The 27,526-nt window shown below is 45.1% G+C and overlaps 1 protein-coding gene across 5 annotated transcripts in view; it reads left to right on the plus strand.

The window, feature by feature from the left end:
• The window catches only part of B4GALNT2 (beta-1,4-N-acetyl-galactosaminyltransferase 2 (SID blood group)), a 75,837-nt gene that overhangs the window by 37,766 nt on the left and 10,545 nt on the right, over nucleotides 1–27,526 (plus strand). For all 5 annotated transcript variants that reach the window (XM_086358085.1, XM_086358086.1, XM_086358084.1 and 2 more), the window contains 4 exons: nucleotides 18,578–18,684; nucleotides 19,833–19,870; nucleotides 24,193–24,373; nucleotides 25,348–25,434. In XM_086358085.1, coding sequence (XP_086214211.1) covers nucleotides 18,578–18,684; nucleotides 19,833–19,870; nucleotides 24,193–24,373; nucleotides 25,348–25,434 — 413 coding nt within the window. The remainder of the gene's footprint in view (nucleotides 1–18,577; nucleotides 18,685–19,832; nucleotides 19,871–24,192; nucleotides 24,374–25,347; nucleotides 25,435–27,526) is intronic.

Here is a 27,526-nt window from a genome sequence, read left to right on the forward strand (position 1 = left end):
ATATGAAAAACTAACAGTTTATTACAGTAATAACAGTTTATTACAGTAATAACAGAGTTTATTACTGTAATAGGTTATTTGTAAGAAGACATGCGAAGAGCTAGCAACTCATACAGGGCCTGACGTATAGAAGCACTGCGAAAATGTTACCTACTGTTTTGCTTGGTTTATTATTAACATTATCATTCTTATAGTTCCTCATGGGCAGTACAGGATACAGTAAGAGGGACTTCCTTGATGATCCAGTGATTAAAACTCCACGCTTCCACTTTAGGGGGCATATGTGTGACCCCTGGTTTGGGAACTAAGACCACATCCTACATGCCATGCAGTTTATCCAAAAAGAAACAAAACACATAAGTAACCTAAATAGTAGATTGTTACCAGTGCTATGGGAGGTAAATTAAAATATCATGGTCGATGGCATAAAGTTTAATGGGACAATGAAAGAAGGTTACTTATTGTCTATCACGATCCCCCATGAAAGAGCAGTCCAGAAGGAAGAATTAACAATGTCCAAAGCCAGAGTGGGTTACATGACAGGAAAACAGGCCTTTCCTGATGGCTGCATGACAGGAAAGCAGGCCAGGACCGTTGTGGCCTAGCGTGTCAAGGGGAGGCTTGAGGCATGAGCCCAGAGAGGCCATTGGTGACAGCCATGGTAAGCCAGCAGGTGCATTTTGCTTTCTGGGTAATGCAAAGCACTGAACAGTTTTTCTTGATTTGTTTGTAATTTATTTTGGCTGCACTCGGTCCTCTTGCTGCGTGTAGGCATTCTCTGTCTTCAGTGAGCAGGTTCTATTAGTTGCTCTGACTTCTCCTTGCAGTGCCTTCTTGTTGCGGAGCGCGGGCTCCAGAGCACACGGGCTTCAGTAGTTGCAACTCACAGGCTCAGTAGTTGTGTACAGGGTTAGTTGCACTGCTACGTGTGGAATCTTCCCGGACCAGAGATCCAACCCGTGTCCCCTACATTGGCAGGTGGATTCATAACCACTGTACCACGAGGGAAATCCTTGAACAGTTTTTAAAATTGGCGACTTATTCTATGAGACAGGTGCATGCTAAGTTGCTTCAGTCGTGTCCGACTCTTTGCGACCCCGTGGACTGTAGCCTGCTAGGCTCCACTGTCCATGGGATTCTCCAGGCAAGAATACTGGAGTGGGTTGCCATGCCCTCCTCCAGGGAATCTTCCGGACCCAGGGATTGAACCTGTGTCTCTTACATCTCCTGTGTTGGTAGGTTCTTTACCACCAGCAGCCCATTCTATGCGATACTTTCATATGTAAAATACCACTGTGGCTTTTCTGTGGAGGATAAGCTGGAGGGAAGGTAAAGGGAAGGCAGGGACATCAGTTGAGGTGCTGGGAAGAAGCTAAGCATTTTCTACTGCTGTGACAGTTGTATGTGCCGCTTTGATGACCCCAGGCTTTACTGCTCAGTTAACTGAGCCTAAGTCTTGAATTAAGGAAGGGAAAAGGGGACTCTCGCCCTTGCAGGTTTGATTTCGAGAATGAGCCGCTACCCCAGACTCCATACAAACGGAAGACTCCCCGGAAGACAGAAGAGCAGCAGAAGGGAGTGTTGGCGGTCAGGAAGCCAGCGCAGTGTGCAGGGGATCCTGCTCGGGTTTGAGCCCTGGGCCCCCACGGCTGTGCGGGGAGCGTGGGGCTCAGTGGTTAACATGCTGCCAAGGACCGGCTGCGTCCTCCGTGTCTCAGATCGGCGACCTTGGGCAAGCAGTTTAACTTCCTCTGTGGGGGCCATAGGTACGGGGTGGAATGGTGATAGCACCTCAGGTTGACATTTAGCGCCGAAGAATTGATGCTTTTGAACTGTGGTGTTGGAGAAGACTCTTGAGAGTCCCTTGGACTGCAAGGAGATCCAACCAGTCCATTCTGAAGGAGATCAGCCCTGGGTGTTCTTTGGAAGGAATGATGCTAAAGCTGAAACTCCAGTACTTTGGCCACCTCATGCAAAGAGCTGACTCTTTGGAAAAGACTCTGATGCTGGGAGGGATTGGGGGCAGGAGGAGAAGGGGACAAGAGGATGAGATGGCTGGATGGCATCACTGACTCGATGGACCTGAGTCTGAGTGAACTCCGGGAGTTGGTGATGGACAGGGAGGCCTGGCGTGCTGGGATTCATGGGGTCGCAAAGAGTCCGACACGACTGAGCGACTGAACTGAACTGACTGAAGGTGATCCATGAAAAGCCTGAACAACCTCAGTGAAATTATAAAGGAGATATATATAAAAAGGAGATAAGAAAGGAGATAAGAAAAAGATGTAAATAAACCTATGACATGGTAAGCTGTGGCACATGCAGAATGTGTACCCTGGCCCTGGGCCCCCGTAATACCCTCTGCCTGCCTCCTGCCGGGAAAGCCTGCTATTTGCCTCCTGGTCTCTGTCACTGTCTGTGAGGTCCCTGTGCTCAGGGACTGTTAGCTCCTGGCACAGAGCAGGGCTATCAGGCATCTGTTCGCGGATGGTGGGAGGGGAAACACGTAAGACGGCTCCATCTCTGGGACGGCACAGGGCTGCAGAGAGAGAGAGAAGTCACAGAGCCCTCAGGAGAGGGCCCCAGGTGTGCACAGGGCATAGTTGGGGAAGGGAGAGCAGGAAGGGAGCTTTGAAGAGATTGGAGCCGGTAAACACGGGAACAGGAAGGGATAAGAGGAGGTACTAGTTGGGAGTGTGGGCTCGTCTGCAGGAATCTGGGCAGAAGGAGTCACAGAAGGGACAGATTTCAAACAGGAATGGTCAAGGACTGGCTATGTTTTCACCTTCCCCTCCTTCACCTGTTTGAAATGCCCAGCTCTCTTGGGATTATACCTGGCAATCCAGGTATGAACAAAAATGGCCCGATAATGATAACTGACATGAACTGGGTCTAAGGCCAGTAAGGAAGTAGCTGGATGGGGAGACTCAGTACAGGGCAATGCACTGAGTCAGGCACAAAGGTCAGTCTGGTCTAAAAAACATCTCTCACTGAGCTTATAGGATTATAGAGGAGGATAGAGTGTGTTCTCCCCTGGGGTCAAGTGGCTACTCTCTGAGTTATAGCCTCCCTGCACCACCATTATTGGGGTGCATGGAACCCAGCATTGAGTGCACATGGGCAGTCTGTGGCCTGGGGAGTGTTTTCAGCAAATTGCATGGAACTCAAGAGTTCCATCCCCAGCTCAATGATAATAGTAGTCAGAGGGAGGGATGTGGTAGGGTTTAGGAGGGAGGTCTGAGAATTAAAAAAAGAACATTCAGGAAGAAGGTGACATTCAAGCTGGCCTGCCCTCTTCTACTGAACCGATAACCTTGTGTTCTAGTTATTGGAGTTTGGCTCTGGGTTCTCACCCTTCCCAGAAAGGGACTTTACTGATATCTTTGTCCTGGGTTTAGCACAAGGCTGGGCAAGTCAAGGAAGGAATGAATAAGAGGCAAGGGGTGATGTGTGACTCTAGACTGAGCTCTGGATGTGGCTCATTCCTTGAGGGAAGAAAAGTAATTTGGAGGAGGAAGCATCAGGCATTAAATAAGAAAGGGGAAAGAGCTCCCCTCATTTATTTAGTCAAAAAAGCAAGATGCAGAGGGTTTGTACAGTGTGTTACATTTGTGTTTAAACGAGGACGGGGTGTTTCTGTGATTGTGTGTGTGCGGAGACATGTTTATATATGTTGAAGGGAGGAGGATGAACAGTGATGGTGTTTAACAGTGGGCTTTTGATAGTAGCTTGTAGCATTTGCTTATTTCTGTGGTTCAGTAGTCACACTGTGGCTGATTTCAAGCCATGGACAAGACATCACTGGATTCCAGTTATAAAATATCTCCACCATTCAGATACAATAGAGGAAAATAACCTCCAGAGTAGAGATAATAGGAAGATGTAGTAAAATAATTAGGAAGTGGTGAGTTTTGACTGCTTTTCAGCTGTGTCCCATAATTTAATTTTTGTTAATGACTGCGTTTAAAAGCTGGCTTGCAAAATTCCTGAAAATTCAACAGTTGACTGCACTGTGTGGGTGCCGGCTGGCTCTCCCACACCACTGTTACACATGAATATCCATGGCTCGCTGTCCCTTTGTGGTGGGCAAGTGATTTTGCCTCCCAAGCCCTTTTCACACACAGTTTCCAAGCTTCCTGACGGACAGTGGGCTGGGCCACGTCACTGAGGCACCCGCATTCAGTGGCCGGTGTGCTGGCTACCAATTTAGGGGTATCCAAGAGGCCCAACTTGGACACGACTGAGCAACTTCACTTTCGCTTTTCACTTTCATGCATTGGAGAAGGAAATGGCAGCCCACTCCAGTGTTCTTGCCTGGAGAACCCCAAGGATGGGGGAGCCTGGTGGGCTGCCATCTATGGGGTCGCACAGAGTCGGACACGACTGAAGCGACTTAGCAGCAGTAGCAGCAGCGGCAGCAAGAGTCTCAACTCTGGGAAAAGTTTTCTGCCATTCAGTCCCCTCAGAAAGAAAGATCCTGCTTGAGGCCAACGGTGTCCTCCTCACCCAAGTCCTTCAAGGGCTCGTTTCCGCCTCCAGTCTGAGGGATTCCCCACCCCCCCTCCTCCCCCCTCCCCAACCTCAGTTGTAATCACACTCTGGATAAACTACTCTCAGATGCACAAACTCCATTTGCTGTCTCACTGTTCCTTTCCACACTGCTGACAGTCCAGTGGCTTCTTGCTGGAATGAGGCAGGTCTGGAACTTGTGGGATGGATAGGACTCAGCCCTGGGTTTTTAATGTATCAATACAGGCGTAAGCCAAGCTATCAGAATTTGGGTACTGCATTCCAGTAGATATCAGCTGAGTGGGACCAGCCAACTCTCAGGCCGGGAGCCTGGACAAAGACACTCTAAGGGCCTACCCAGATCCTCCTAGCCCTGTTCGTAGCAAAACACACCAATTAACAAACATTGCTTCCACATTCTCTGTTTCACACACTCTCTTCCTCTGAGTTTCATTTGTCTCTCTCAGCTCAGCAAGTACAAACTTATCTGGCCAAGATCAGGTTCCCCAAAGACTTTCTGTCCCAGCACACCGAGGGGAATAGGGGACTCTACAGCTCTTTGGTAACAGCAAGTAGAGACTTTTCTGGGGGTGTTGTGGGGGAGCTGGGTAATAGAAAAGATGTTATTCCATATAATTTTTATATCATTAGATAAGCACACATAATCACATACTTATGTGTGTGCATACCTATATAAATGTATACTACTGGCGTTTTATGTATATATATATTTTTTTATTTTTAGTTGCACTGGATCTTTGTTGCTTTGTGCGGGCTTTCTCTAGTTGCAGTTCAGTTCATTTCAGTTCAGTTGCTCAGTCCTGTCTGACTCTGCAACCACATGGACTGCAGCATGCCAGGCCTCCCTGTCCATCACCAGCTCCCAGAGCTTACTCAAACTCATGTCCATTGAGTCACTGATGCCATCCAACTATCTTATCCTCTGTCATCCCCTTCTCCTCCTGCCTTCAATCTTTCCCAGCATTAAGGTCTTTTCCAATGAGTCAGTTCTTCGCATCAGGTGGCCAAAGTATTGGAGTTTCAGCTTCAGCATCAGTCCTTCCAATGAATATTCAGGACTGATTTCCTTTAGGATGGATTGGTTAGATCTAGCAGTTCAAGGGACTCTCAAGAGTCTTCTCCAACACCACAGTTCAAAAGCATCAATCTTCGGTACTCAGCTTTCTTCATGGTCCAACTCTTAACATGCATACATGACTACTGGAAAAACCATAGCTTTGACTATATGGACCTTTGTCAGCAAAGTAATGTCTCTGCTTTTTAATATGCTGTCTAGGTTGGTCATAACTTTTCTTCCAAGGAGCAAGCATCTTTTAATTTCATGGCTGCAGTCACTATCTGCAGTGATTTTGGAGCCCAAGAAAAGAAAGTCTGTCATTGTTTCCATTGTTTCCCCATCTATTTGCCATGAAATGATGGGACCACATGCCATGATCTTCATTTCTTGCATGTAGAGTTGTAAGCCAACTTTTTCACTCTCCTCTTTCACTTTCATCAAGAGGCTCTTTAGTTCTTCACTTTCTGCCATAAGGGTGGTGTCATCTGCATATCTGAGGTTATTGGTATTTCTCCCAGAAATCTTGATTCCAGCTTGTGCTTCCAGACCAGTGTTTCTCATGATGTACTCTGCATATAAATTGAATAATCAGGGTGACAATATACATCCTTGACATATTCCTTTCCCAATTTGGAACCAGTCCATTCCATGTCCGGTTCTAGCTATTGCTGCTTGACCTGCATACAGATTTCTCAGGAGGCAAGTAAGGTGGTCTAATATTCCCATCTCCTGAAGAATTTTCCAGTTTGTTGTGATCCACACAGTCAAAGGCTTTGGCATAGTTAATAAAGCAGAAGTAGATGTTTTTCTGGAACTCCCTTGCTTTTTCTGTGATCCAGCGGATGTTGACAATTTGATCTCTGGTTCCTCTGCCTTTTCTAAATCCAGCTTGAACATCTGGAAGTTCTCTGTTTACGTACTGTTGAAGCCTGGCTTGGAGAAGTTTGAGCATTACTCTGCCAACGTGTGAGATGAGTGCAATTGTGCTGTAGTTTGAACTTGCTTTGGCATTGCCTTTGGATTGGAATGAAAACTGACCTTTTCCAGTCCTGTGGCCACTGCTGAGTTTTCCAGATTTGCTAGTAGCAGTGAGTGGGGGCTACTCTTGGTTGCGGTGGGCAGGCTTCTCACTGCAGTGGCTTCTCTTGTTGCAGAGCACAGGCTCTAGGTGCCCGGACTTCATCAGTTACAGGTCTAGGGCCTAGTTGTATATTTTTAATGTAATTAGTACCATAGGAACAAATCACTCTGAAATTTGCTTTTTCCTTCAATGAGTTTTTTTCCATTTGAAACAGGAAGTTTATTTAAAAGATAAGATTTTTTGACTTCCCTGATGATCCAGTGGTTAAAAATCTGTCTGCCAGTGCAGGGGGCGTGCATTCGATCCCTGGTCTAGGTAGCTTCCACATGCCACAGGGCAACTAAGCCCAGGCACCATAATGCAGCAAAGACCCAGCACAGCCATAAATAAATAAAAACAAACAACAAGAGGTTTGACTTGGTGGAAAACTATCCAAGATTCATTTCTTTTCTAGTAATTCATCCTTCCTTAAATACAGATTGCTCTACCTGTAACAGCTATGTATAAAAGAATTATAAAATTATCCTTGGTTTTACGATGATAAATGAAAAACATTAAAATTCTCCAATAGAGGGACTTCCCTGCTGATCCAGCAGTTAAGAATCCACCTTGCAATGCAGGGGACATGAGTTTAATCCCTGGTGAGGGACTAAGATCCTACATGCTGCAGAGAAGCTAAGCTTGCTTGCCATAACTGCTGAGCCTGTGCACCGCAACTAGAGAGTCCATGTCCATGCGCCCCAACAAAGATCCTGCATGATAAACTAAGACCTGACGCAGCCAAATCAATGAAATTAAAAAATAAAATTCTCCAATAGATCAAAGTATGCAACGACTTTTATCTTGTTGTGTTAAACATTGAAAGCAAAATAACTTACTGAATATAAAGACAAGAGCTGAGTGAGCCTGCTGCTAATGGAGAAAGGGATATTTTCACATAACCAGTATTCCCCCATCCCACCTCCATTTGATGTTGATCAAAACATACTATTGGCTATTTAGTTTTAAAAAAATTGAACACGTGGGAATTCCTTGGGTGGTCCAGTGGTTAGGGCTTCATATTTCCACTAAAGTGGCCTAGGTGCCATCTCTGGTAGGGGAACTAAGATCCCACAATCCCCTCATTTCAACAATAAACAAACAAGCAAACAAATAAATAAATAAGCATGTGCACACACACCAGGAATGGGGAAGGGGAAAATGAAAGAATAAAGAAAACAATACTGTAGTGATCAGGAGGTGGTAGAACCAAATTGGAGTTTTTCTGATTTCTGCGATGGCTCCTTGATCTGGAGGAACAAAGCAGCAGGTTTCCTTTCTAGTGGACAGCCCCTGTCTGCTACTGGGACGCTTCAGTGGCATCTCCAGCCTCTATGTCCAGCTGTGTGTGTCTTTCTCATTGATTGGCTGCCCATCAAATGAGAGTCTGATCTGCCTCGTGGGCAAACCCTGCCGGTCACGTAAACTTCCACTGGCTTGCTGAGTGGTGTGTGCCTCTTCATCTCAAATGGCCCGCTGCCTTCAAACCCTGTGATTGCCAGTTCTCAGTTTTGACTCCTTCCTTTGGATTTTTGTGGGTCAGCTCTGAGTCTCCTGTTGCTGCTTCACAAAAGAGGAGGTGAGAAGCACCAGGAGACACTGATATGTTTTTAAGAGTTATCTATACATCTAGTTTGTTCTTTTTAATTGCTATACAGCTATGAGTAAGAATGCATTGAATTTTATTAAGCCATTCCCCTATTGAAAGAGACTCTGATTTTTATAAAATTTTTATGATTACAATTTCATAATTTATAATATTACATTGCACTTACATTCTTTCCTTCATTTATTAAGATGTGTATAAGGATGTTCATTTCAGACAGTGCTGAAACAAATCTCCTTATATGCATGTCCTATTGTTGACAACTGCAGGTTTCTCCCCCTACCTATAACATCTGAATTGCTCGACCACAGGATATGCTGATTTCTGCTTTTAGTAAATATGGCCAGATTGCCTTCAAGAGGACCTACATTAATTGACACTTTCATGAAGAGTCGGTAAATGTAGTGCCTTATTTATATATATGCTTGCGGGCTAAGTCACTTCAGTCATGTCTGACTCTTTGCGACCCTATGGACTGTAGCCCGCTAGGCACCTCTGTCCATAGGATTCTCTAGGCAAGAATACTGGAGTGGGTTGCCGTGCCGTCCTTCGGGGGAACTTCCCAGCCCGGGGATGGAACCCATGTCTCTTAAGTCTCATGCATTGGCAAGCGGGTTCTCTACCACTAGCGCTACCTGAGACGCCCTGTTTATATATATACCCTCTACCTAATCAACACTCGTTATTATCAAATTTTAAAACTTCAAGGAAAAGGTGCTGGTTTTTATTTATTCATTTGACTCACCATCTCCATAATGTGCCTGCTCAGTAGTTGCTGCTTTCGAGTTTAATTACCCCACAGCATGGGTTCTTAGTTCCCTGACTAGGGATTGAACCCATATCCTGTGCAGATTCTTAACCACTGGACCATCAGGGAAGTCCTCTTTTTTTTTAATTAATTAATTAATTTATTTAGGGCTGTGCTGGGACTTTGTTGCTTTGTGTGGGATTTTCTCTAGTTACAGCTAGTGCAGACTACTCTTTGTTGCAATGCACGGGTGGCTTCTCTTGTTGCGTAGTTGTGGCCTACAGGTTCAGACAGGTTCAGCAGTTGCGGCTCACAGGTTCAGTTGCCCCGCAGCACGTGGAATCTTCCCAGACCAGGGATGGACCTTCTGTTCCCTGTGTTGGTCGGCAGATTCTTATCTACTGCACCACCAGGGGAGCCTGCCTTGTTGTTTTCTTCAAGTTTCATTTCCGTGACTAATGTTGAAGCTGAATGTGTTCCATATATTTACTGGCCATTTGTATTTCTTCTTCTGTTAATTACCTATTTCTGTCTCTTTCACCTTTTAAATTTTGGCTTTTTCATGTTCTCATAAATACTTAAGTAGTCTAATCTTTCTTCCGGGTAATCTTGATGATTTCCATGTTTAAGTGGATCCCTGAAGCCTCCATTTCAACTGTATTACCTTAGTCCCTCAAATAGTCAATATCACTGGGTTGTCCTATATCCTTGACTGAAGGTTGTGTTATGTCCTTGACAAGAAAACCATCTGAAAATTGTCATTGTGTTTGCTCTGAACATATTGAGACATCATCAACTCCGAGATAAAGTTGTTACATATTTTATTTTTTAGTTCAGTGTCAGGAAGTTTGACCCCATTCAGTTGATCTGCTTTGCCCTTTTGATAATAAATCCAGCACATTGATTGTCAATTACTTTGTACCCTGGCTACCAGGAAATTTGATGTGACTTTAGTATTTCCAAAAAAAAACTGGCTTGACTGATATGACCTAATCATTTTTTTCTTTTTCATTTGTTGTGATTTTTTTTAATTTTTAAAAAAAACTTATTTATTTTGGCTGTGCTGGGTCTTCGTGGCTGCACGTGGGCTTTCTCTGGTTGTGGAGGGCAGGGGATAGGCTCTCTAGTTGCAGCGCACGGGCTTTTCATTGTGGTTTCTCTTGTGAAGCGCAGGCTCTAGGCGCGTGGGCTCAGTAGTTGCGGCACAGGGGCTTAGTTGCTCCAAGGCATGTGGGATTTTCCCGGATCAGGGATGGAAAATGTGTCCCCCTGCATTGGCAGGTGGTTTTTTTGGGACCCTGTGGACTGTAGCCAACCAGGCTCCTCTGTTCATGAAGTTCTCCAGGCCTGAGCAGGTTGCCATTTCCTCCTCCGAGGGATCTTCCCGACCCTGGGATCGAAAGGATAAATAAACGTTCTCACTCTGGGTGTTGTTGGAATTTATGCCTGGAACTGCTGTACTTGCCTGGTGGTCATGACAGAAGAAAGTCTTCAGGCAAAGCTGACACCATCAAGGGGTAACTAGCAGGTATTCAACCTAGAAATTTGGCTATCTCACCAGAAGACTAACCAAACTGATCACACGGATCACAGCCTTGCCTAACTCAGTGAAACTATGAGCCATGCCGTGCAGGGTCACCCAAGATGGATGGGTCATGGTGGACAGCTCTGACAAAATGTGGTCCACTGGAGAAGGGAAAGGTAAGCCATTTTAGCATTTGTGCCTTGAGAACCCCATGAACAGTATGAAAAGGCAAAAAGGTATGACACTGAAAGATGAACCCCCTAGGTTGGTAGGTGTCCAATATGCTACTGGAAGAGAGCAGAGAAATAGCTCCAGAAGGAATGAAGAGGCTGAGCCAAAGCAGAAACAGTCCCAATTGTGGATATAACTAGTGGTGAAAGTAAAGTCCAATTGCTATAAAGAACAGTATTGCATAGGAACCTGGAAGGTTAGGTCCATGAATCAAGGTAAACTGGACATGGTCAAACAGGAGATAGCAAGAGTGAACATCGACATTTTAGCAATCAGTGAACTAAAATGGACAGGAATGGGTGAAAATAATTCAGATGACCATTATATCTACTACCGTGGGCAAGAATCCCTTAGAAGAAATGGAGTAGCCTTCATAGTCAACAAAAGAGAAATGTAGTACTTGGTTGCCATCTCAAAAATGAGAGAATGATCTCTGTTTGTTTCCAAGGCAAACCATTCAATATCACAGCAATCCAAGTCTATGCCCCAACCACTAATGCTGAAGAAGCTGAAGTTAAACAGTTCTATGAAGACCTACAAGGCCTTCTAGAATTAACACCCCCCAAAAATGTCCTTTTCATCATAGGGGACTGGAATTTGAAAGTAGGATACCTGGATAACAGGCAAAGTCAACAGATATCTAGAGTAACAGGCAGGTTTGGCCTTGGAGTACAAAATGAACCAGGGCAAAGGCTAACAGAATTGAAGATGTAGCTCAGATCATGAACTCCTTATTACAAAATTCAGACTTCAGTAGAAGAAAGTAGGGAAAACCACTAGACCGTTCAGATACGACCTAAATCAAACCCCTTACAATTATGCAGTGGAAGTGGCAGATTCAAGGGATTAGATCTCACAGGTGCCTGAAGAACTGTGGATGGAGTTTCACAACACTGTACAGGAGGCAGTGATCAAAACCATCTCCAAGAAAAAAGAAATGCAAAAAGGCAAAATGGTTGTCTGAGGAGGCCTTACAAATAGCTAAGAAAAGATGAGAAGTGAAAGGCAAAGGAGAAAAGAAAAGATACACCCATCTGAATGCACAGTTCTAAAGAATAGCAAGGAGAGATAAGAAAGCCTTCTTAAGTGAACAATGCAAAGAAATAGAGAAAAACAATAGAATGGGAAAGACTAGAGATCTCTTCAAGAAAATTAGAGATACCAAAGGAACATTTCATGCAAAGATGGGCACAATAAAGGACAGAAATGGGTATGGACCTAACAGAAGCAGAAGATATTAAGAAGAGGTGGCAAGAACACACAGAAGAACTGTACAAAAAAGATCTTCATGACCCAGATAACCACGATGGTGTAATCACTCACCTAGCGTCAGACACCTTGGGAGTGTGAAGTCAAGTGGGCCTTAGGAAGCATCACTACAAACAAAGCTAGTGGAGGTGATGGAATTCCAGTTGAGCTATTTCAAATCCTAAAAGATGGTGCTTTGAAAGTGCTGCACTTAGGGGCCTTGTTCACTGAAACTTGGTCTCCCCATGTCGCTCTGTCTCCCAAATTTTGGCTGAGTCTCCATCTGGAGCGCAGAACCTGCCATGCTTGCTAATTATGCCTGGGCTTCTAAGATCCGACCGGGGAGGCCTCAGTGTCTCCTCTCCTTCAGGAGAACAGAAGGACGCCGCAGCCTACAAAGAAGGCCGCAGTACAGTACACAAAAGGCAATGGACCCGACTACCCAACACCAGCCTATGACTGCTTCCGAAACAATGCGGGAGGAAGAAGAATACAAGGTCCTGATGTCCTTGTCCCTCATCACCACTCCAGCTGCAAGCCCTCATCTATAGGATCCCCCGACTCCTCATGGAAGAAGGCACAGTCCTCGAGGCACAAGCCTGTTCTGTTCTGTCTCCCCTCGCCGGTTGAGGATTAAAGCCACCTTTCTATTTCCTCCAAAAAAAAAAAAAGAAAGTGCTGCACTCAGTATGCCTGCAAATTTGGAAAACTCAGCAGTGGCCACAGGGCTGGAAAAGGTCAGTTTTCATTCCAGTCCCAAAGAAAGGCAATGTCAAAGAATGTTTAAATTACCGTACAACTGCACTCATTCCACATGCTAGCAAAGTAATGTTCAAAATTCTTCAAGCTAGGCTTCAACAGTATGTGAACTGAGAACTAACAGATGTACAAACTGAATTTAGAAAAGGCAGGAGAACCAGACATCAAATTGACAACATCTGTTGGATCATAGATAAAGCAAGAGAATTCCAGAAAAACATCTACTTCTGCTTCATTGAGTATACTAAAGCCTTTGACTGTGTGGATCACAACAAACTGTGGAAAATTCTGAAAGAGATGGGAATACCAGACCATCTTGCCTGCCTCCCAAGAAACTTGTATGCAGGCCAAGAAGCAACAATTAGAACCGGACAAATGGAACAACGGACTGGTTCCAAATTGGGAAAGGAGTATGTCAAGGCTGTATATTACCACCCTGTTTATTTAACTTATAGGCAGAGTACATCATGCAAAATGAAGCACAAGCTGAAATCAAGATTGCTGAGAGAAGTACCAATAACCTCAGATAGGCATATGACACCACCCTAATGGCAGAAAGCCAGGAGGAATTAAAGAGCCTCTTGATGAAGGTGAAAGAGAAGAGAGAAAAAGTTGCTTTAAAACTTAACATTCAAAAAACTAAGATCATGGCATCTAGTCCCATCACTTAATCGCAAATAGATGGGGAAACAATGGAAACAGTGACAGACTTTCTTTTCTTGGGCTCCAAAATCACTGCAGATAGTGACTGCAGCCATGAAATTAAAAGATGCTTGCTCCTTGGAAGAAAAGTTATGACTAACCTAGACAGCATATTAAAAAGCAGAGACATCACTTTGCCAACAAAGGTCTGTTTAGTCAAAGCTATGGTTTTTCCAGCAGTCATGTATGGATGTGAGAGTTGGACTATAAAGAAAGCTGAGCACCAAAGAACTGATGCTTTTGAACTGTGGTGTGGAGAAGACTCTTGAGAGTCCCTTGGACTGCAAGGAGATCCAACCAGTCCATCCTAAAGGAAATCAGTCCTGAATATTCATTGGAAGGACTGATGCTGAAGCTGAAACTCCAATACTTTGGCCACCTGATGCAAAGAGCTGACTCATTGGAAAACACCTTGATGCTGGGAGAGATTGAAGGCAGGAGGAGAAGGGGAGCACAAGATGAGATGGTTAGATCGCATCACCAACTCAGCGGACATGAGTTTGGGTAAACTCCGGGAGTTGGTGATGGACTGGGAGGCCTGGCGTGCTGTGGTTCATGGGGTCGCAAAGAGTCAGACACAACTGAGTGACTGAAAACAACAACAGCAACAGAAGACCCCTGTCTGCCGATGGTCCTGTCTTCACTTCACGAAATACACACCAGGCAACAAAGAAGAAAGGAGCTTGAAAGAGCAGCAGTGTGGGAAAAAAGAAGTAGTAGTCCTATCTACATGTTCCCTCATACCATACAAGGGAAGGGTGTTCCCGTCCTGCGCCTGAGAAGAGAGAGTGTTTCATGTGGACAGTCCCTCTCACTCAGCTCCCTCTGTCCCCTCAATTCTCTCCCCTTTTCCCTCTTGGAGGACACACAGTCCAGTGTATCCCAGCCCCTTCCTGAGAAACTTCAGCCCTGGACAAAGGAAAGGCAGGTTCTGCTCCTTCCAGTCCTGAGGCAGGGAGTGTCAGCACTCCCCCTGTATCCCCTGCACATCCTGTCTGCCCTCATGGACCTTCCCTTCCACAGCGACAGTTCTTTACCTCACACACCTGCACCCTCCCACTGAGACCTGCTCTTCTGTGGAGGCGTGCTGGCCTCCTGGAGCAGGACAAAAACGGGCAGTGGTCGGGAATGAACAGCTCTGGGGGTGGCCCTCAGTTGATGGTGGGTAGGAGTTAGTGGCACCCCACTCCAGTACTCTTGCCTGGAAAATCCCATGGACGCAGGAGCCTGGTAGGCTGCAGTCCATGGGGTCGCGAAGAGTCAGACACGACTGAGCAACTTCACTTTCACTCTTCACTTTCATACATTGGAGAAGGAAATGGCAACCCACTCCAGTGTTCTTGCCTGGAGAATCCCAGGGACAGGGGAGCCTGGTGGGCTGCAGTCTATGGGGTCGCACAGAGTCGGACATGACTGAAGCGACTTAGCAGCAGCAGCAGGAGTTAGTGGATAAATACCCCAGCTGTCTCATTCGTGGTTAGGAGAACTCTGAGACAAGTTCTGTTCAGGACTGAACCCAACTGCTCGCAGCAGTCCCATGAGCTCATAGTTCACCCTTGTGGGCTTCCTCCCCTCACCCTGCCTCTGCCTAGGCTTCTTAGAATTGTCACCCAATAACACTATGTCCTCAAAAGCTGCTCGGCGTCTGCTTCCTGGAGAACTCAAGTTCTTTGTTCTGCTTTATTTATTTTTATTTTATTTTGAATATTTGTATTTATTTATTTGGCTGAGTGAAGTCTTAGTTGCCACGTGTGGGATTCTTTTTTTTTTTTTTTTTAGTAGCATTCCCTGCTGCTGCTACTGCTGCTGAGTTGCTTCAGTCATGTCCGACTCTGTGCGATCCCATAGACGGCAGCCCACCAGGCTCCCCCGTCCCTGGGATTCTTCGAAAGTGAAGTCGCTCAGTCGTGTCTGACTCTTTGCGACCCCATGGACTGCAGCCTACCAGGCTCCATGGGATTTTCCAGGCAACAGTACTGGAGAGGGTTGCCATTGCCTTCTCCGACCAGGCATCAAACCCAGACCCCTTGCCTGCATTGGTAATGAGGAGTCTTAGCCACTGGACCACCAGCTAAGTCCCTGTTCTGTTTTTGAAAAAACCCAGACATTTCAGGATGTGGTCAAATAATTGCCAGTAATATTCCCCTCTGTGCAGTCTTTGATGAAATTAGGGTCTTAGAGTGTGGTTTGACAAGGTGAGAAAAAGAAGTGGGTTCCCCAATTTTCTCACACTCTACTAGCTTTTACTGCTAGTTTGAAGTCTCCTGTTCTTTTCTTTTCCTTTTTTTTTTTAAATTTAAAAGCATTTAAAAAAAGTCAAATAATATGTGTATACTGTTTCAAGGCAAATGATACTAAAAGACCTAACCCCGCTCCCTACTTCCCAGTCCTACTCCTCAGAGGCCACTATCCTCATCTAACATTTCGAGCTGTTTCCTCTGGAATTATCACCATATTTCTAAGTAAAATGCTTATACTGTTAACTCCAAATTTCTCAACATTAGACATTATCCATTTTGCTTGTTATAGTAGATGAACATAGTTCAGTTCTTGATTTCTCCTCTTGTACACTTTCACACTCTGTGTAATTTTTGGTTAATTCAACATTTAATATTTCCATTTTATGACTGAATGACTGTGCCTCCCAGTTAAGCCATATGTTGTTGTTTGTTGTTCAGTCGATAAGTCATGTCAGACTCTTTGTGACCCCGTGGACTGCTCTCCTGTCCTTCACTATCTCCTAGAGTTTGCTTAGATTTGTGTCCGTCGAGTGGGTGATGCTGTCTAACCACCTCATCCTCTGTCATCCCCTTCTCCTCCTGCCTTCAGTCTTTCCCAGCATCAAGGTCTTTTCCAGTGAGTCAGCTCCTCACATCAGATGACCAAAGTATTGGAGCTTCAGCATCAGTCCTTCCAATGAATATTCAGGGTTGATTTCCTTTAGGATGGACTGGTTTGATTTCATCCTTGCAGTCCAAGAGATTCTCAACAGTCTTCTCCAGCACCACAGTTTGAAAGAATCAATTCTTCAGCTCTCAGCCTTCTTTGTGGTTGAACTCTCACATCTGTACATGACTACAGGAAAATGTGTGTGTGTGTGTATGCGCGCACGCGTGTGCTTAGTCACTCAGTCATGTCTGACTCTTTGTGACCCCATGGACTGTAGCCCACCCAGCTCCTCTGTCCATGGGGATTCTCTAGGCAAGAATACTGGAGTGAGTTGCCATGCCCTCCTTCAAGGGATTGAATGTTATGCTTTAAGCCAGCTTTTTCACTCTTCTGATCTTTCACCTTCATCAACTCTGTAGTTTCTCTTCACTTTCTGCCTTTATAGTGGTATCATCTGCTTATCGGAGGTTGTTGTACTATATTACATTTCCTTTCTTACATTTCCTTTTGTATGTAATGCTTCGGTTTGCCTGGAATTAACTGTCTCATTCTTTCATTTGTTTAGTTTTCTTTCTATTTACTACTAATTCTACGACTACTTCCTCCTTTCTTAATCCTATTTGTGGTTGAGAATATTTCTTTTATACCAAAGGTAGCATTCTATATGGGCTGCCTTGGTTTCTCAGGAGTCTTCCCTGGTGGCTCAGATGGTAAAGAATCAGCCTGCAATGCAGGAGATCTGGGTTTGATCCTTGGGTTGGGAAGGTCCCCTGGAGAAGGAAATGGGGAACCATTCCAGTATTCTTGCCTGGAGAATGCCATGGACCGTGGAGCCTAGCTGGCTACAGTCCTTGGGGTCGCAAAGAGTCGGACACAACTGAGGACCTAACACACACACACAGCCCTCTATACAGATGGGTTTCCCTGCTGGCTCAGTGATAAAGAATCCTCATGCAATGCAGGAGACCCGGGTTCTATCCATGGATTGGGAAGATCCCCTGGAGAAGGAAATGGCAGCCCACTCCAGTATTCTTGCTTGGGAAATCCCATGGAGAGAGGAGCCTGGTGGGCTACAGTCCATGAAGTCACAAAGGAGTCAGACATGACTTAGGGGCTAAACAACAACAATATCCTTCTATACATATACAAGTTTCTCTTACTATCTGAATGTAGACAGTTTCTATGAAATTTTTCATAAAATGAAATGGTGTAAAGCGAAGAAACAATTACCTCTGGACGCATCTTGCTAATGGAATGCACAAAATAAATTGAGATAAAGCACAGATGCCAAAGCTACAGTAGCTTGATGCTGAGATGCTGCGTGTAGTTCCCAGGAAAGGAGCCTGGTGGTGCCACTCTTACTGCCTGGGATGCCTGCTGCCTCAGTAATTTTTGTTGTTCAGCCACGCAGTCGTGTCCAACTCTTTGCAACCCCATGGACTGCAGCATGCCAGGCCTCCCTGTCCCTCACCATCTCCTGAAGTTTGCCCAAGTTCGTGTTCACTGGATCGGTGATGATGCCTCAGTAAGAGCCGCAGATGCTGAGTGCTGTCGTATTATTATTCTGCCGTTCTTGGTGGCATGTGGAATTTTAGTTCCCCAACTAGGGGTTGAACCTGGACCATCGGCAGTTTGAGAGCGCTAACCAGTGGACCACCAAGGAATTCCCCTTCACTTTTTTTGTTTTGTTCTGTTTTGGCTGTGCTGGTTCTTCATTGCTACATGGGCTTTTCTCTAGTTGCGGTGAGTGGGGGCTACTCTCTACATGCGGTGCGTGGGGTTCTTATTGCGGTGGCATGGGCTCTAGGGAGTGTGAACTCAGTAGTTGGGGCACATGGGCTTAGTTGCCCTATGGCACGTGGACCAGGTGTTAAATGCGAGTCCCCTGCACTGACAGGCAGATTCTTTACCCCCAGGAAGGTCCTGCTAGTTGTGGTTTTGATTTTGAATGTGCTTTGTTGTAATCTGCTTCAATTCTTTGTAGAGTTAGAGGTTGGCGAGAGGAGCAGGAATAAAGGGGCGAGAGAATGGAGGGCAGATTGGGACCATCTATGAATGATTCCTCCCCACTGGCAGCACAAAGCTCTGGGTACAGATATCACTTTAAGAACTAACCAGGGACAGGTGTCAAGGCAGCTGCTAATGGTTTTGTTTCCCTACAGAGAAGGGCTGCCTCGCCCACCACCCCTGCTGGCTCAGGCCAACCTCCCCTTTGGGTACCCGGTCCACGGAGTGGAGGTGATGCCCCTGCACACAATTCCCATCCCGGGTAGGTACCGCTCCACTCAGAAGACTGAAACAACTTTCTTCTTATTCCTTCTCAAGCGAAAGGTGGGAGCAGAAGGCAACAGTCGTTCATGCTGTGTATCCAGCACAGTGCACAAAGCTTGACATGACTTCATTTAATGTTGGTCTCACTCTTTCCATCACTGGGAATCACCCTTAGTAGCTGTGACCTCCATGGGGATCTGAGATAACATAGAAGAGGACAGAAACCTAGGTGCCTTGAGGAACCTTAGGGTGTAGTGGGCTGCTCGGTGTCCTCCAGCATCAAAGCATGAGCCCGCCTCCACGGAGTGCATAGGAAAAGGATGTCTATGCCAGTTAAAACTCCCTTCCACGACTGGTTTTTACACACTCTTCTAGTTAGTTCAGCGTCACTTCTCTGTGAGGTAAATATTATTTTGCTAACTTCACAGATGAGTTTAGTAAGTTATCTAAGAGGGCATAGGGAGGATATGTTTGAATTAGAGCTTGAATTAGTCATAAGAACAGAGATAGATGCTAAAGTGAAAAACATTTGGGATAAATTGCTAGTGTTTTTGAATAGTCATTTAAAAAGGATTTGCCAATTCGCATAGCTCTTTTTCTTTCATTGTGGATAAATACACATAACATAAAATTTACGATTTTACCCATTTTTAAATGTCCAGTTCTGTAGCATTAAGTATATTTACATTGTTCTACAACCAGCATCCATCTCTAGAACGTTTCACCCTCCCAACTGAAACTCTGTATCCATGTAACATTAACTCCCTTTTGCCCCTCAGCCCCTGGCAACCACCATTCTATTTTCTGTCTCTCTGAATTTGACTATTTAGGGGAACTCATATATGGATGATTCATTATTTATCTATTGCTTTCTTCTCTTCAGTACCAGAGATATCTGGAAGGGACTGGATTAATTCACAGCACCCATCCAAAACTGACGGTGGGCAGCAGAGGCTTTAGCACCACCAGAGTTTGAGGAGGACCATGGGACACCATCTGATGGAGCCCTGGGAAGGGGGGGTGGCCAGCAAACACCCTGGGTAGGTGACACTTGAGATGACTCCAGAGGGACATGTAGGAGTCAGACAGGAAGGTGAGGGCATCCTCTCAAATGGTGTTGATTGTCCTTTTCCTTGTATCCTCCAGGTCTCCAGTTTGAAGGACCAGACGCTCCCATCTATAAGGTAAGAGTCCCCTTCCCAGCTTCCTTTAGCTCTTGGCATTCTGTGCTTGGCTCACTACCTATGCTTGCTTCCCCCAGTGGTGGCTGGTCTCAGATTTTGACAGAACCTCTATCCTGATTAAATATTAGACATGAGTCCATGGTGGGGAGTGGGGGAAGGGTACCTATAGAAGTCATGAATTTTCCAGCCATGGGATGGCTGAAGTTCCAGGGAGGACTTCCAAAGAAGTGACCACCAAGGCTCCTGCTGGTTTCAGCTCAAGGGGAAGCTGCTGCCACAGCTGGGCTGTGTTGCCTCTGTTTGGATCAGCACCAGCAAGGTGGATGCTCTGGGCCTGTCCTTCTTTCGCTACTTAACACAGCTCCAAATTAAGGTCTCTGCAAGTATGTCTGAGGGGTGGGATGCAAATTGCATTCAGAACCCTAACTGAAAAGGAGTCTGGGAAGTGTAGTTTTAGTTGTCCCAAGCAGAGGCTGGAATGGGCGGTGAGGGAGCTGCTCTGTTCTCCAGAGGACACCTCTGCCCACCTCGCTCCCAAGTACCCTCACCCCCCTCCTCCCTCCCCCACCTTTGTCACTTTCTACTGTTACTTTCTTCATGGCTCTTATCATCCCCGAAGTACTTTATATGTGTCATGATATGCTTATTGCCACTCGTCCCCACTAGAACGCAAGCTTTTTGAAGGCAGGAAGTCAGTCTGCTCTTTTCCCGGGACCTGTAGTTTGGATCTCAGAGTATCTGTTGATTGACTAAAGCATTTTTAGCAGGAATGACATTATCCAGGTTGTTGTTGATCAGTGGCTCAATCATGTCCAACTCTTTGTGACCCCGTGGACCACAGCACACCAGGCTTCCCTGTTCTTCACTATCTCCCAGAGTTTGCACGAACTCATGTCTATTGAGTCGATGGTGCAATCCAACCATCTCTTCCTCTGTCGTCCCCTCCTCCTCCTGCCTTCAATCTTTCCCAGCATCAGGCTCTTTTCCAATGACTTGGCTCTTGGCATCAGGTGGCTAAAGTATTGGAGTGTCATCTTCAGCATCAGTCCTTCCAATGAATATTCAGGACTGATTTCCTTTAGGATTGACTGGTTTTATCTCCTTGCAGTCCAAGGGACTCTCAAGAGTCTTCTCCAACACCACAGTTCAAAAGCATCAATTCTTCAGCATTCATCATTCTTTACAGTCCAACTCTCATATCCATACATGACTATGGAAAAACCATAGCTTTGAAAATACAGACCTTTGTAGGCAAAGTGGTGTCTCTGCCTTTTCATATGCTGTCTAGATCTGTCATAGCTTTTCTTCCAAGGAGCAAGCGTCTTTTAATTTAATGGCTGCAGTCACCATCTGCACTGATTTTGGAGCACAAGAGAATAAAATCTGTCACTGTTTCCATTATTTCCCCCTCTATTTGCCATGAAGGGATGGGATCGGATCCCATGATCTTCATTTTTTGAATGTTGAGTTTTAATCCAGCTTTTTCACTCTCCTCTTTCACTTTCAAGAAGCTCTTTAATTCCTCTTCACTTTCTGCCATTAGGGTGGTGTCATCTGCATATCAGAGGCTGTTGATATTTCTCCTGGCAATCTTGATACCAGCTTGAGCTTCATTCAGCCTGGCATTTCACATAATGTACTCTGCATATAAGTTATCCAAGTTACTTTTCCTAAAGATAACTGGCTGTTGCAGAAGACAAAAAGGCAAGGGAAGAGAATAGCAGTGGGGATGAAGGGAAGTAAATGGATTTTATCTACATGTTGAAGGTGGACCCAAAAGGACTCACTCATTGATTGACTGCAGGTGTCGGGGAAACAGCAGGACAGGAGTGACTTCTGTTGGGGACTTGAACAGCTGAGTGGGTAAAGGTTCTATTCACAAGGCAGGGAAAACCATGGATGGGGTGGAAAACAGGTTTATCGAAAACAATCAATAGATCAAGTTTTGAAGATCTTGAAACTTCCTAGCAGAGCAATCAGCCAGGCAGCTGGATCTCAGAGAGATAGGAGCTAAAGATGTGCATCTTCAAAGCATCAGCATATGAATGGTATTAAAGCCAACGCCTCTAGTGAGAAAGGTTCAGTTCAGTTTTGTTCAGTCGCTCAGTCGTGTCCAACTCTCTGCGACCCCATGGACTGCAGCACGCCAGGCCTCCCTGTCCATCACCAACTCCCAGAGTTTACTCAAACTCATCTCCATTGAGTCAGTGATGCCATCCAAGCATCTCATCCTCTGTTGTCCCCTTTTCCTCCTGCCCTCAATCTTTTCCAGTATCAGGGTCTTTTCAAATGTCAGTTCTTTGCATCAGGTGGCCAAAGTATTGGAGTATCAGTTTCAACATTAGTCCTTCCAATGAACACCCAGGACTGATCTCCTTTAGGATGGACTGGTTGGATCTCCTTGCAGTCCAAGGGACTCTCAAGAGTCTTCTCCAACACCACAGTTCAAAAACATCAATTCTTTGGCACTCAACTTTCTTTATAGCCCACCTCTCACATCCATACATGACTACTGGAAAAACCATAGCCTTGACTAGGTGGACCTTTGTTGACAAAGTAATGCCTCTGCTTTTTAATATGCTATCTAGGTTGATCATAACTTTTCTTCCAAGGAGTAAGCGTCTTTTAATTTCGTGGCTGCAATCACCATCTGCAGTGATGTTGGAGCCCCCCCCACACAAAAAAAAAAGTCAGCCACTGTTTCCACTGTTTCCCCATCTATTTCCCATGAAGTGATGGAACCAGATGCCATGATCTTAGTTTTCTGAATGTTGAGCCTTAAGCCAACCTTTTCACTCTCCTCTTTCACTTTCATCAAGAGGCTTTTTAGTTCCTCTTCACTTTCTGCAATAAGGGTGGTGTCATCTGCATATCTGAGGTTATTGATATTTCTCCCAGCAATCTTTTTTTTTAGATTTAATATAAATTTATTTATTTTAATTGGAGGCTAATTACTTTACAATATTGTATTGGTTTTGCCATACAACAACATGAATCCGCCACGGGTGTACATGTATTCCCCTTTCCCAGCAATCTTGATTCCAGCTTATGCTTCCTCCACCCCAGCTTTTCTCATTGATGTACTCTGCATATAAGTTAAATAAGCAGGGTGACAATATACAGCCTTGACGTACTCCTTTTCCTGTTTGGAACCAGTCTGTTGTTCCATGTCTAGTTCTAACTGTTGCTTCCTGACCTGCATACAGGTTTCTGAAGAGGCAGGTCAGGTGGTCTGGTATTCCCATCTCTTTCAGAATTTTCCACAGTTTATTGTGATCCACACAAAGGCTTTGGCATAGTCAATAAAGCAGAAATAGATGTTTTTCTGGAGCTCTCTTGCTTTTTTGATGATCCAGCGGATATTGGCAATTTGATCTCTGGTTCCTCTGCTTTTTCTAAAACCAGCTTGAACATCAGGAAGTTCACGGTTCACGTATTGCTGAAGCCTGGCTTGGAGAATTTTAAGCACTACTTTACTAGTGTGTGAGACGAGTGCAATTGTGCGGTAGTTTGAGCATTCCTTGGCATTGCCTTTCTTTGGCATTGGAATGAAAACTGAACTTTTCCAGTCCTGTGGCCACTGCTGAGTTTTCCAAATTTGCTGGCATACTGAGTGCAGCACTTTCACAGCATCATCTTTTAGGATTTGAAATAGCTCAACTGGAATAAGAAAGGTTAAGAAGGGAAAAGGACTCAGAACCAAGCCCTGAAAAACTCTCTTTGGAGGTCTGATGGATGAGGAGGAATTGGCAAACGGAATTCAAGGAGCCGCCAGCAGGGGTAGGAAGAAGTCTTTAAGGATTGTATCCTGAGCCTTCCCTGGTGGCCCAGTGGTTAAGAATCTGCCTTGCGATACAAGGGACACGTGTTTGATCCCTGGTCTGGGAAGATCCCACATGCCTCGGGGCAGCTAAGCCCTGTGCACCACAACTCCTGAGCCCGTGCTCCACAACAAGAGAAGCCGCTGCAGTGGGAAGCCCACCCGTGGCAAGGAAGAGTAGCCCCCACTTGCTGTACCTGGAGAAAGCCCACACACGGCAACAAAGACCCAGCACAGGCAAAAATAATTACAATAAAAATAAACTAGTAAAAAAAATGGTATCCTGCACGGCAAGAGTTAAGAATATTTCAGAAATTTCCCTTGAACACACCAGGTCTTAGGACTATCTTCCTTACTGAAGCTGAGGCAGTAACTCCTGCAGAGTTACTCTACATTTCAGGGGCACTATCTATCCTCTCATCCTTATGTGCTCTGCCCCCTGCTGGCCATCCTGGGTATATGCTGTTCTTTGCACTTAGTCTTGCTGTCTCATCCACCCTAGGTCACCCTGAAAGCTTCTCTGGGGACACTGAACACCCTCGCTGACACCCCAGACAGTGTGGTGCAGGGCCGAGGCCAGAAGCAGCTGACCGTTTTGACCAGTAGCCGGAAGGTTTTGAATTTCATCCTCCAGCACGTGACATACACCAGCACAGAGTACCAGCACCACAGGGTGGATGTGGGTGAGAGCCTCTCCTTGGATGACAAAATGCTTAGAGACCCAGAAAAACACCACCAGCCCTCGAAGTCTTCCTCCTCCCAGAAGCCTGCCTCCCTAGCTCCTATTTCTAACTCTAAACACTGAACTTTCCAATTACTGTCTTCAGTAATATCCCCCCACTGCCATTGACCCCACAGGACAGGCAAATGGCCGCTCGTCTCTCCATGAAGGCAGATCATTCGTGCTGTGTGCCCAGCTCTGTTCCTCATTCTCGGCAGCGAGCAGAGCTGAAGATTTCAGCTGCAGTAGAGAGGGTGCAGTCTGTGCCCCAGTGTCTTGTCCTGGGCACTCACCAGAAAGTAGGGTGTGAGGAAACCTGCAGTTGGGAGGGCAGTAGCTTTGTCTTTCTCCTCCCATCCCAGCCCCAGAATTCCTTAGTGTCTGCTGACACTAAGGGCAGCCCCAATTTCTTTCTGGATGAATTAAAGGCACTCTTTCCCATTTTGAGCAGCTCCACAGGATGCATTCCCAGGACACCCACCCACACACAGAATGAACTGTGGGACAGATTTCCCATGAACACAAACTAGGAAGAGAGTTCCCTCCACCTTCAGGTGTTCAAATGTTTATCACAGAATGACCCTGAGAGGTCAAATGAGGCAGGTCGAGTTTTCCTGGTTTTGTAGATGGTGAAGGAGATGAATGATTTACCCAAGGTATTTCAGATGATAAATAACAAAGTCAAACTTAACCCACCCCTCTGATGCCAAGCCCACTTCACCCTACAGAGCCGCATGGGGAAGAAATGTGAGTTTCAGAGGCACTCAGTGGGTTGCCCCAGGGACACAGCAAGTCAGGAGCTCAAATGCCGTAGACTCCACGCTGTCCTCAATCTCCTCCCACCAATCTCTCATTCCCCCATCTCGTTGGCTTCCTGGGCAGCATGGGGAGTGACCCAGACACAGTACACAACTCTGACCTTATTTCTCCCTCCAGTGAGTCTGGAGTCCAACTCCTCAGTGGCCAAGTTTCCAGTGACCATCCGCTTTCCTGTTATGCCTAAGTTATATGACCCTGGACCAGGTAAGGCCCTTGTTCCTGGGGCTCCATAGTGGGTCCTATAGACTACTGATGAGATTCAGAAGGGATCCTCTCTGAGACAGAGTAGGAGAATAATTATAAAAACAGAGTGGTCCTGGATGAGGAATAGATATATCAATAGCATCAAATTAGAAATCTAGAAATAGACAAGTTGAAATTTTACCATATGATAAAGGTAATTTTTCAAATTAAAGAGGGGAAAAGATGGATTATTCAAGAAATCATGTGGGATAACTGTGTAGCTATATGGAGAATGACAAGTTGAATATATCTCACAGCTCACATCAAGATAAACTCCCAATAGAGAAAATCCTGATTTTTTATAAGTATTCAAAATACAGCTCCCCTGGTGGCTCAGAATCACCTGCCAAGTGGGAGACCCTGGTTTGATCTCTGGGTTGGGCAGATCCCCTGGAGAAGGAAATGGCAACCCACTCCAGTATTCTTGTCTGGGAAATCCCATGGACAGAGGAGCCTTGCAGGCTACAGTCCACGGGGTCCCAATGAGTTAGCAACTAAACAATAACTAGAAAAAAGAAAAAGGAATTTAAAAACAACTTTGGATTATAAGATTTTTCTAAATGTGACACAAAACCCAAAGGCCATAAAAGACTGGAAACATAAAATACATAACAATTTTTAATTGTTTTTCTTCTTTATGGCCTCTGACATGGCTTTCGGGATTTCAGTTCTCTGATCAGGGATCGAATCTCGTCCCTCGGCAGTGACAGCATGGAGTCCTAACCACTGGACTTCCAGGGAATTCCAAATTTTTAATAATTTTTTTGGACAGAAATCTACCATATGCAAAGTCAAAGGACAAACTGGGGGGAAAATACCTTCAACACAAAGTCAAAGATCTAATTTTATTTAAGAGCATTTGTGAGGACTTTACTGGTTGTCCAGCGGTTAAGACTCCATGCTCCCAGCGCAGGGGGTACTGGTTTGACTCCTGGTCAGGGAACTAAGATCCCACATGCTGCACAGTGTGGCCAAAGACATAAATAATTTCTCACTGTAGTCCTATAAAGTAGGTTGTTGTTGTTTCATCTCTGTGTCATGTCCGACTCTTTGTGACCCCATGGACTGCAGCATGCCAGGCTTTTCTGTTCTTCACTATCTCCCGGAGTTTGCTCACTCATGTTCACTGAGTCAGTGATGTTGTGAATCAGTAAGAAAAGAGCAAATAAGAGAAGAATAAGCCAGTTCACAAAAAATTAAATTCAAGAATACTTTCAGTCATTAAAATATATGTTCAGTGTCACACTAAGTGCAAATGAAAACTACATCCATATCAAAAAGTACAGGAGGAGGAGTAGGAAACATTCTTTTAAACTGCCAGTAGGAATGTAAATTGGCACAACCCTTCTGGAGCAACTTAGCAATGTCTGTCAACATTTTAAATGTATATGCACGTTGGGTCAGCGATTCCACTTGTATGAGTTATCCTTTAGATGCTTACATCTGTGTGAAAAGACATTTGTTTGAGGGTGTTTATTGCAGCATTATTTGCAATGACAAAAACCTTAACAATGGTTGTGTGTGTTAGTCGCTCAGACATGTCTGACCCTTTGCCACCCTGTGGGATTCTCCAGGCAAGAGTGCTGGAGTGAGTTGCCATTCCCTTCTCCAGGGGATCTTCTCGACCCAGGGATCGAACCTGAGTCTCCCTTATTGCAAGCAGATTCTTTACCATCTGAGTCACCAGGGGTTAAATCAAGTGTGGTCCATGGGTATAATGAAATGCCATGCAATGACATTCAGAAAGACAGAGGAGGAAAACATGAGCCGGAAGTGTTTTTTATACTGATACAAAATGCTTTCCAAGATGTAAGCAAGGTACAAAAGAGTGAAAAGTAAGCTACTATTTCTGTAAAAAGAAACGGGTAAAAAAGATGACGTAACTGCTTGATTACAGAAAAATAAACAAGAAGTTAGTAATACCTGGTAAACTCCTGGGGAGGAACCAAAATGTTGGGGACAGAGATGGGAAGAAGTATTTTCATGGTATAACTTTCAGTATATTTGGAATTTTGAGCTAGTTGGCATTTTTGACAATATTTCCTATATATTC

The sequence above is a fragment of the Bos grunniens genome, chromosome 19, assembly GCF_055505025.1.
Source record: "Bos grunniens cultivar Pamir isolate PY7600 chromosome 19, Bosgru_T2T1.0, whole genome shotgun sequence".
NCBI classification, from domain to species: Eukaryota; Metazoa; Chordata; class Mammalia; order Artiodactyla; family Bovidae; genus Bos; species Bos grunniens.